At 43.5% G+C, this 11,692-nt stretch overlaps 1 protein-coding gene across 1 annotated transcript in view; it reads right to left on the bottom strand.

The window, feature by feature from the left end:
* Nucleotides 1–11,152, bottom strand: part of Lrrk2 (leucine rich repeat kinase 2) — a 142,325-nt gene extending 131,173 nt beyond the window's left edge. The window contains exons 1-4 of the mRNA XM_021183253.3: nt 10,608–11,152; nt 10,347–10,432; nt 3,977–4,086; nt 98–186 (exon numbers count right to left, since the gene is read on the bottom strand). Of these exons, the coding sequence (XP_021038912.1) occupies nt 98–186; nt 3,977–4,086; nt 10,347–10,432; nt 10,608–10,764 (442 nt within the window). The 5' untranslated portion in view covers nt 10,765–11,152. The remainder of the gene's footprint in view (nt 1–97; nt 187–3,976; nt 4,087–10,346; nt 10,433–10,607) is intronic.
* Nucleotides 11,153–11,692: the final 540 nt, after the last annotated feature.

An 11,692-nucleotide genomic window follows, 5' to 3' on the forward strand; every position in this document is an offset into this window, starting at 1 on the left:
GGCATGGCAAAGGCAGACATAGACGCTCTAGACATCACTTAGTTTGTACTCTGACCCTGACAATTGTTAGCAGTAAGCAGCTCCAGTCATCACCTACCTGAATCTAGGAGGAGATCTAAGGCTTTTAGTCCAACTATTGACAGGTTGACATTGGTGTGATGAACAGTTAACATCTTAAGAATCAGCCTGGAATAAAAAACACAAAATCATATGACAATGAACTTCATACAGCAAAGCGAAGGAGATGCCCCAGTGGGGAAGGCACTTGCTGCCTCTCTTGACAACCTGAGGTCAGGCCCTGGGAGCCCAGAACAGATTTCCACAAGCTGTCCTCTGACTCCCACATGTGTGCCATGACATGCATGTGCCCACCCCCTACATGCATGCGTATATATGCACATACAAAATCACTCCATCAACTAATAAATGCATGTCTTGACCCAGCTAGCATGAAACTCACTATACTTATCAGGGTAGCTATGAATTCATAGAGCCACCTGTCTCTCCCTCTCTAGCATTGGGATTAAAGGTATGCACCACCACAGCAACATAAATGTATTTTTTCTTTTTTTTCTTTTTTTAAATTTTTATTAGGTATTTTCCTCATTTACATTTCCAATGCTATCACAAAAGTCCCCCATACCATGCCACTCCCCTAGCCCCCCCTGCCACTCCCCTACCCACCCACTCCCACTTTTTGGCCCTGGCGTACCCCTGTACTGGGGCATATAAAGTTTGCAAGTTCAATGGGCCTCTCTTTCCAGTGATGGCCGACTAGGCCATCTTTTGATACATATGCAGCTAGAGTCAAGAGTTCCGGGGTACTGGTTAGTTCATTTGTTCTTCCACCTATAGGGTTGCAGATCCCTTTAGCTCCTTGGGTACTTTCTCTAGCTCCTCCACTGGGGTCCCTGTGATCCATCCAATAGCTGACTGTGAGCATCCACTTCTGTGTTTGCTAGGCCCCAGCATAGTCTCACAAGAGACAGCTATATCAGGGTCCTTTCAGCAAAATCTTGCTAGTGTATGCAATGGTGTCAGCATTTGGAAGCTGATTATGGGATGGATCCCTGGATATGGCAGTCTCTAGATGGTCCATCCTTTCGTCACAGCTCCAAACTTTGTCTCTGTAACTCCTTCCATGGGTGTTTTAATGGTTTTTAATGAAGGTTTAGACTCAGACTTTCTGTAACACCTAAAGCAATATTTAGGTACTTTTCACTCACCCTTACGTTTACTGTGTTTTGTTCTGTTCAGCAAAGCTCATGTAAAACATGTCCCCTTGGTACAGACATAAACAGAGCTAATAGTATTAAGAGCCTGGGTTGGGGTGCAGCTCAGGGGCAGAGCACTTTCCCAGCATACCCAAGGCCCCAGGTTCGGTCCCCAGCAGCAGAACAAATGTAAATAAGTAAATGAAATGACCAGGAATCCTACTTGGCTCAACTGTAGCAAATATTTCACATGATTCCATGGGCCAAATTAACACGTTGAACAGATTCAATGCATAGAATTTTTCTAATTATCAACCATATATCAGTAAAAGTGGAGAGAAACAGACAGAGTATCCCAAACCTTTATTGTTGTGTGCAGCTCAGGGACTGAGTGCTTGCCTACTATATACATGACCTGTGGATTGACATGCAATACTGGAAAAAAAATTAAGAGAGGTGAGAGGAAATATCATTCTGTGTCTCAAGAGAAAAGCTGTGAGTTCTGCCTCTATTCCACCAAACGCCCAGACTCAGTCATTGACCCTGTTACCTAGCACCTCACACAAAGCACCATGAAGGACATCCACATCCACGCCTTCAACATGTGACGAGAATGTGTGGATTATATGTCGCATGTGTTGCTATAGTAACATACAGGAATATTGCATTTAGGAGCTCATTTGTATATAACCTTAAGGATCCACTTACATATTGCAACTATCGACTGCTACTATCTTTGATAAAGAAATCTTCCATTCTAGATAATGGGAGTCCCATAACTGTAGACCCTGCTCTCAAATTCACTAGACTTTAAGGCCAGTGTTAGCAGTGCCAAATGTAACCTTTAACCATTTCCTGCCTGGGGGTGTTTGGTTTTATATTGTTGGAAGAAGACAGAGCTAGTGCCATCCACAGCCTCTCTTACACTCAGGAAACATGTCCTTTGGCATCTTAGCAAAGCGAAGGATTGCTGATCCCGCCTAGCCACCGTCCTACTCTGGCCCTAACCCTCACTGTTCCACTCTGTCAGAACACAGTTCAAGAATGGAGTCATGAAAGGGGGATTCTTAGTGCTTGTGAGAAGCCTTCAAGAAAACAGGACAAGACTTTCACGACCTCAATTTCTTCAAAAACATGGCATCAGTCTTGCAATGTGCTTTTATACTGGATAGGAGCATATCAGATAGGAGTAAGTTCACTTCAACTTATTCATCACAACTGGCTATTGTTATTTTTTATGCCTCTGTGGGAAAACCTATTTTTGCTAAATGCAGCTTATCCTTGTGGTTAACTGTACACTTTACTCGTGTGACTCTTCCTGACCCCTAGGATATGAACTGTCCGATGCCCTGCATAAAGTTGGCTATTGCATGGGATTTTAGTCAGCCTCATTTTTAGCCTCTGCTCTCTCAGGCCAACTAGAGCAGTAAGCACATTCTGGGTCCTTCTCATTACTACTACCAAAGAGATTCTCTCTTTGGTATCCATCACCTTTGGAGGGGATAAGTTTGACCACAGAGGAAAATGCTTTACACAAATTTTGCCACAGTGTTCTACTGTTGAAACCAGCGTTTCTCCCATCGTCACAGACTGAGATCTGACTTAGGACGGGAGTAGAGACAATACATGGAGGTGGGGGATGGGCTGGAGTGAGGGGGTAAGCAAGAGAATGCATGAGTGACTCTAAATCATGTTTCCTGTAGAAACAGTTTAGTAATCACCCCCAAACACTTGGATTATCCTGGAATTCAGGAAGTGAGTTTTCCAGTACTCTCCGATATTGTACATTAACTAAACTCGAGAAGATCATGGGAAGACTCAAACAACCCAAAAGGAAATTAAATAAAATCAGAATGACTAGTTACAGGTCTACAGTGGGTAAATTAGGAATAAAAACCCAGCAACACCTACATATTAGAAATGGAGAAACTGAGGCTTATAATAACTCACTTCAGAACAGACACACTATTGTACAACACAGACACTTTCTCATAAACAGCAGAGAATTCAGTTTTTCACAAAACATATTTTTCTCAAGGAAAGTAGCATTGGGGGTAAGGAATCCTGATAATTGTGGTGCTAGGTATGAGATCACCTAATGGCAGAAGATACTTTTATAAACGTCCAGAAACTATTTTCTTTTTAAAGAATTTTCTTAGAAACATTTTTTTTGTTCAAACTTCTTACCTAATTATGGCTATCAATGAGGTCTTATTAAGGACATTATGCAGAAAGCAGCAGCCATATCACTGTTCAGAAGTCACCAGACTAGGGTGCAGTGGGCTGAGAAAGAATAAATTTCCTCTTTCTTATTCCTTCTGAAAGTCACCGTCTCTGTTCACTGACATTAGCACACACACACGTATGCAAATTGCACAAGAAGACAGTAGAGCGTAGCTTTGAAACAAGTGGTTACAGAACTAACTTCTTGGTTGTCATGTTCTTTAAAGATTATATCAGTTTCACTACTACTAATAAAAAGCCTGTTTGGCTTCACCTTAAGTGCTACTAAAATATCTACAACTTAACCATTTATGTAACTGTATTATCTGTGTTACTAAAATCACCTCACCTGGTCCTTTACCATCAGTTATAGTTTTCTAGCTCACAAGTAAAGTTTAAAGATCTCTATAAATATAAATCATTGATGTAAGAAAAAAATATCCACTTTGAAGGAATTTTGCAGAATGGTTTTGGATGAACAATGATTATCACCTATAATTTTTCAATGCAGTTTATCTTCACGTATCTATCACACTTACCGGTGAATACCAAGGACTTCCCAATCATTTCCAATATCCTGGGGTCCTATTAAGTTTTGCAATGTCCCCGGGCAGACTTCTATCAATTTGCACAGAAGTGACCACCCTGCCTGAAAATAAGAAAGGTAAAGATTTGACCTTTTTTATTTAAAAGGTAATGTTTCATATATCCCTGGCTATCCTTCAACATGGTAGCCAAGAGCGAGCTTGGCCTTCTGATCCCCCTCTCTCCACATGTAAAACCCTGGAATTACAATCACAGACCACCACGTCCAGTTTGGGTGATGACAGTGAGCATGGCTGAATCCAGGGCATGGCACACAAGCACTCAACCAAGGGAGCTGTGTCCCCAGCCCTATACCCACATTTTATTTATTATTATTATTATTTTTGTGTGTGTGTGAGACAGGGTTTCTCTGTGTAGCCCTGGTTGTCCTGGAACTCACTTTGTAGACCAGGCTGGCCTCGAACTCAGAAATCCACCTGCCTCTACCTCCCAAGTGCTGGGTTTAAAGGCGAGCATCACCATGCCCAGCTATACCCACATTTTAATAGGCTGCTAATAGATGTGCCAATCATGACTCTGTTTTCAGTGGAACAGACAATTATATCACATTTAAATAATCACTTTAAGACAAGACAAAAACCCTTAAAAGTTTTCTCAGAAATGAGAGTAAGGTGTGTACTTTAACTACACATTACTTTAGGACCACACTTTAGAAACACACATGCGCGCGCGCCCGTGCGCACGCGCAGAACACAAAAGTACTATGGCATTTTTGAATAAATGCACAATAGATATCCTTACCATCTAAGTCAAACAAGATAAAGAACTTTAGGTGACACACTGAAAGTTTTAAGCACGAATGGCTATACTCACACTGTGGTACTTTAAAAAAAAAAACGTATAAATATCTGACATAATCTTTCCCAAGAGCTCAAGATTTGGATTATGGAAAGAGAAGGTGTTTGGACTGGAAGGCTGGAGGGAGCTGCAGATTTTGGTAGCCATAGGAAATGACTGGCAGTGGGTAATAGAGGCCTCTAAGTAGCAATGTCCTATGACTGAGCCTACATCTGTTGCTGGAAAAGAAAAGAAGCTATAATAGGCAGAACACCTCAGGGCCCCTTTCCTTCCCCTCGATGTCTGTGAACTATGAGATCTGGTGGTCACAAGTACCCTAAAACTCTCCACATATATGCATGACATTTGACCTTATCGATGCATTTTAAATATATGATGTTGTTTTTTTAAAACAAAAAAACAACAAAAAAAAAACTTGTAGGTTTCATGTGTTTGGGTGTTCTGCCTTCGTCTGTGCATATATGCTGCCTTTGTGCCTGATGCCCGAAGGCCAGAAGATGTTGTCAGTTATCCCTTACTCTAGTTAGCGTCTCTGAGACTGTGAGAAACAGCGTAAAGGACAACTCAGGGAAGAAAGGCATTAGTTCATCTTACAGCTTACAATCTGCCATCAGGGAAGCCAAGGAAAATACTCAACAAGAGAACTGAACCAGAGACTGTGGAGAAATGCTTCTTGCAGGCTTGCTCAGTTTGTTTTCTTATACAATTGATAACTACTTTCCCCAGGGAAGGCACTGCTCCCAGTGCACTGGGCCCTCCCACAAACATTAATCAAGAGAATTTCCCCTAGACTTGTCCACAGACCACTTTGATGGAAGGAATTCCTCCGTTAAGGTTCCCTCTTCCCAGGGTCTGTAGCTTGTGTCAAGTCGACAAAAACTAACAAGTATGCACTGGTAAGGGAACTAATATGGAGGAAAATCACCATACAGGTGTTAGGAACCAAACCAGGGTCCTCTGAAAGAGCAACAAATATTCTTAATGACTGAGCCATCACGTGAGCCCCCATTTAAAAAAATTCTTTGCTCAGACCATTATATATGACTTCAACATCCACAAAACATTCTTTACCTATGGGCAGAAATATACCAACTCCTCATTTCAACTCAAAGATTAGCCCACTCTTCTCCCTGCCTCTGTAAATCTGAAGTGCCTCCCATTCTCCCTATGGGTTAAAGAACCATACTTGACAAGGCCAGGAAACCAAAGAGAAAACTGCTATCAAGGTAGCATGCACAATTAACGAAAGGGTGGGTGAGATAGACTCATGACAAGCATTAAAGTGATATAAATCCTGGAAATAAGAGTAACTGTGAGAATGATAAAAAAATGTAAGACTCCAGCCACATTTCAAAATTCATGAGCTGTAAGATGAGCTGGGTACTAATGCCAATAATTGTGTACAGGGGAGAAGATGGAAGCTGGATAAGGTTGGAGAGATGGGTAAGAGCCGGTGATGATGCGGGAAATTTATATTCATTTGCCATTGGGACAGTGGCACATATTTGTAGTTTGTGTGAGCAGACAGGAGGCATCTCACAAAGATAAAAGTCCGCATGGTTTCTCCACAGTTCCATCTCTTTAGGGCACTGTTCACCCTAATAGTCTCTTCACTATGCAATTTTTAAATTAAGCATGAATCGTCTCATATCGCCAGGACTTCGGCTCAAATAATTATTGTTTTCTTTTAAGAATATCTAACAGTCACTTTTCACTGATATTTTAAGTTGGATACCTTCCTCCATGTAAGCAGAACAGACATGAAGAACCCAGCTGTCATAGAAAGCACTGTTCCTGCGATTTTTAAGAAAAACTACATGAAGCCTTTTCCCCAGGCTTTGAAGAAAGTGGCACTCTGATGAGCTTCTCGTGCAGAAACGTTATTATAAGATGCTAAACTCATGTCCATACCTGTATGGCTGACTCACTGAGAAAACCTGCTTTGCTCAGGTTGCTGAAGCTACAGCATCAATAACTGCTTGGCAAAAAAAAAAAAAAAAAAAAAAAAATCCATTCGAGCAGCGAAGCCTGTAATCAATGAGTGGAGCTTCAGTGACTAACTGAAACTTTCAGCCTCAAAGCAGGCCTGACAACCAAAGCATTACTCTTTCAATTGGGAACTTATCTTTCAAAGAGAGAAAGTTTTAACCCTGTACAGTTATGACAGACAAGGCTGTTGTCCTCTACTACGAAGACGATATAAAACTCAAGCATCCCATTCATAAGTGATGTGAAAAAAAAATCAAAGGGTTGGAGAACATTTAGGTCACTTCATTGATTTTGCTGTCTTCCTTCAAAGGTTGGAATGACGTGGGAAAAGAGAAGTCGAATTGAGTAGCAAAATAGAATGGCTAACAGGGGGAGACGTGCACGGGGCAAGCTTGAGAGCAGCCCTAGGAGATCTGCAACTGTAAAAGAGCCCAGATAAAGCAAAGTGTAAAAGTCCAGAATCCCGAATGCCGTGTTGGATGATGCTCACAAGAAACCTTAACATACGTGTCTGGCGAGGAACTCCTTACCTTCACCAAGGCATTCTCATTTGGCCCTTCTAGCTAATTGGATTGCAAGGACTATGGAAGGGTGCTCAGACTACATTCACCAATTATGTGAAGAGATTGAAAAGAAGATATTCCTTTCAATTAGAGATGCTAAAAATCTCAGTAGAGAAAGAATCCTTTCTATAACCCTTTGATAAGACCAACGGCAATATAGCCATTGTATTTGCTCATAGTATTTGTGCCAAACCATTGGACTTGGCTTGCTCACACAAAAATCTTAGTAAGTCCAGAACTAAAGGATGGATATTTTGAAGACTCAAACATATTTGAGCCCTAGCTTTATTACAAGCACCCACAGGGACTACTCATTCTAACTAAATCAATATGAAGGAAAGACTCTGGTCAACTTTCTTCAAGTGCAATGAAATGTCAGTAAGAACCAATTAACATATGAGACAATCATCTATAAGATGGAACACAGGGCCCCCAATGGAGGAGCTAGAGAAAGCACCCAAGGAGCTGAAGGGATCTTGCAATCCTATAGGTAGAACAACAATATGAACTAACCAGTACCCCCCAGAGCTCATGTCTCTAGCTGCATATGTAGCAGAAGATGGCCTAGTCAGCCATCACTGGGAAGAGAGGCCCCTTGGTATTGCAAACTTCCTAGTACAGGGGAATGCCAGGGCCAAGAAGTGGGAGTGGGTGGGTAGGAGAGCAGGGTTGAGGGAGGGTATAGGGAACTTTTGGGATAGCATTTGAAATGTATATAAAAAAATCTAATAAAGAACCTCAAAGAAAAAACAACAATTAACATAATATGCATAAAGTCCTTGCAAATAAACACTTATAAAACACTGAAAGCACTGACTTTATTCTGCTAAATTACCAGACCAGGGGCTGCTCCTTTCCAATAGACTTTGCAGCTGCTCACTCCACAAGCTGGTAGCAATATTTTAACCACTGCAGTTTCTTGGGCATTTTCTAAAATCAAGATCTAGAATATCTTGGTTGACTGGGTAGCTTACTGGTAGAGAGCTTGTTCGGTACATGCAAATCCCTGTGTTTAATTCCCAGCACCAAAAATGCAGTGGTGGAGGAGGAGGAGGGTGGAACGAAGGAGGAGAAAATGGAGGGGGAAAAGGAGGAGGAGGAAGAGAGAATGAAGAAGAAAGAGGGAGTGGAGTAGAAATGGATAAGGGGAATGAAAGGGGAAAGTTAGGGGGAAGACAGGGAAGAGAAAATGACAGTGTTTGGGGATATAGGTCAGTAGTCAAAGTAATTCCCTTAGCATATTTAAAGTCACAGATCTTGTCAGCACAGAGAAAGAAGGAGGAGAGACAGAGACAGAACAAAGACAGACAGACACAAAAGGAAGAGATGAAAGGAGAAAGAAGTAAGCAATGGCTATATTCCTGATTCCCCTGGGCTCTCAGGTCTACCACTCCCTTCTGTGTTCAGTTGACTGAAAATCAGGGTCCAGTTTTTCCCAGTGGTACCGAGCAGGTGTGAGTCTACCAAGTCTAGGTCTTGGCAGTGTAGGCAGCCAGAATTAGACACTTTTGAATATAAAGCAAGATGCATAATGTAGGTGGAGAACAGAAAGCACCTTCAAAATGATTCATATTCCGTGGGTAAAATTCAGACTCTTGGTGCTAAAAAGTACAGTATCATTATCATACCTCCATCTTCCTCTTGATTTTGTCTGATAATAACCTGAAAATCACTAGACAGATAGGAAAATTTCACACTTGGAAAAATAAAAATATTTACTGCAGATAAAAGTATGCTTTTCTAAAAGAAAATTAGAGCCAGGTATGGTGACATATGCCTATAATTATAGCACTGGGGAGCCAGAGGCAGGAAAATGGCAAGTTCCAAGTAGTCTGGGTTATACTGTGAGAACTTGACAGGGTGGGGGGTGGGGGCAGAGGGAGAAAGAGGAGGAGGCAGAGGAGGAAAAGGAGGAGGAGGAGGCAGAGGAGGAGTAGAGGGGGAGAGAGAGACAGAGAGAGAGAGAGAGAGAGAGAGAGAGAGAGAGAGAGAGAGAGAGAGAGAGAGAGAGAGAGAGAGAGAACATGGAGACTAAGATAAGTCTAGTCACTAGAATGAATATGAAGGAGTATTCTCCCGGTGCCTCCAGAGTTCCCCGACAAGTAACTCTCAGTAGTTGGATAACAAAACTGATTCCAATTCCCCAAATCGCAAACCTCTAAAGGAAGTTAGCACCTTCAGAAGTAATTCTGTCCCGACTGGAAGTCATTCTTACTTCTCCGAGTCTGCTTTAAATTCACATTTAATTACATAGCCTACTTCTGGACTTCCTGTGACACAGATCCAGAAGTTCTACTTTTGTATCCACTTCGTATGATAACAGCCACAAAGTAGAAATGTAAACACGGCAGGGGAGGGGACATTCGGGAAACATCACGTTCTTTAGATACTGGGTGATATACACTGCAGGAAGAATCCTTGAAATGTGTCTTCTAATTTAAAAGTATAAAAGCGCCGGGCGTGGTGGCGCACGCCTTTAATCCCAGCACTCGGGAGGCAGAGGCAGGCGGATTTCTGAGTTCGAGGCCAGCCTGGTCTACAAAGTGAGCTCCAGGACAGCCAGGGCTACACAGAGAAACCCTGTCTCGTAAAAACCAAAAAAAAAAAAAAGTATAAAAGCAAGCTGACCCTATGAAAGTTTGCTCTTTACTTGACTGTTTTATTACTGTTTTTTAATTACCCTCCCTTGCTGGAAATAGTCACTGCACTGCTCTATCAGAAACTCGCTGTATATTAAGGAGCATTCTTGGAATACTTTGAAAGGTTAACGGACTCACCTTGCCAAGAAGAGCCCTGTTTTCATTTTGCTGCTACCACCACCCAGATAATGTCAAAGTTGCTTCTCCTCTGCCAACAATTGACAAGATTTCCCCTCTTAAAGCAAATCTCAAGAACCCGGGACATAAGGCCTATCACAGAATAGTCTTCGGAACAGAAGGGGAGGCCCGCTTACCTGCTGTACACTGGCAACTCTCATGTAGGAGTCCAGGACAATCAACAGAGGCACGTGGAAATTTTTATCTTCAAATAACTTGGAGGCTGGAAAAGAAGGGGAGCAAATGGGGGATGAAAACAAAGTCACAAACCACGGCATCCTTTCAATCTTCCCTGGATCTCAGCTCCTTCCTCCCTGAAGGAAAGGAGTGGGGTGCCCAAGATTAAGACTCAAGTGCAGGATAAAGTTTGCAGAGGAGGGAGGGGCTGCAGGCATTACCGCGGTCCGAGTAGGTGAACACCAGCATGTCCTCCAGGAGCTGAAGCAACGTCTCGATCTGCTTGCCTTCCTGGACATTATTCAGCCTGACTATCAACTTCTTCAGAGCCTCCTCCTCCTCTTCCTCTTCGCAGCCCTGACAGGCGCCACTGGCCATGGTGCAGCCGGCGGGGACTGCGGCGAGCTGGGACGGCTCCTGCTCTCCGAGCTGCTCCGCCGCCTCCGCTGCAGGCCCAGCCCTCGGTCCCCGGCCGCGCCCAGACGGTGACGGCGACCGCCCCTGCCCAGTCTCAGCCCGGCCTGCCCAGCCGCATCGCGCCGCTGGGAACTCCGCCGGGGAAAAGCGAAAGCCGCCACCCCGCCACTAAGAATAGCAAAGGGGCGTTGGGAAAGGAGGACACCGCCCAGTTGGCCCCTTTCAGGAAAGCGGTTTCTTTTAAGAGTTCCCCCTATAGGGAGAGGAGTAATTTGCTCCCCAAAGAATGCAGCATTTAACAATCAAAATCGGCCAGCTACATGGGCTTTAGGAGTTGTTTGCTTCTTGATTATCCTGAGCTCTGGTTGTGGTTGCCAAAAGGCCTCTCTCAACTGTTACGAGTTTGCAGGCAGGATCTGGGAGCTCTGATTCAGCTCACTGCTCTCAAGGATGGAACTCACAGCACAGTCAGTGAAGCTAAGGTTGGAAGAAACAGCCCTTAAACAGCATTCCTGGTTCGAACTAGTTATTAGTACTGCTGCCCGGACCTCTACAGTTAAAAGGGGTATTCTGAAAGCCGGGGCAACTGCTAATTCCAGCACCTGGGAGGTGAAGACAGGGACCAAAGAAATCGGGGGCCATCCTTGCTTCATACAAGTTCAAGGCCATCCTGGGCTATAAGAGCCTACCTAGAAAGAAGGAATGGGGGGAGGGGAGAAAGGGAAGGGAAAAGGAGAGGGAGGAAGAAGTAGAGGGAGAAGAGAGAGAGAGAGAGCAGGGGGAGAGGGGGAGGGGGAAGGAGAAGAGGTAAATGAAGAGCTGAAGCAGGAGAAGAAAGGGGAGGGGGCGGGGGAGAAGGGGACAGATCTGCAAGGCACTGTACTAAAGC

Source organism: Mus caroli, unplaced genomic scaffold (assembly GCF_978045245.1).
Source record: "Mus caroli unplaced genomic scaffold, Mus_caroli_1 scaffold_16, whole genome shotgun sequence".
NCBI lineage: Eukaryota > Metazoa > Chordata > Mammalia > Rodentia > Muridae > Mus > Mus caroli.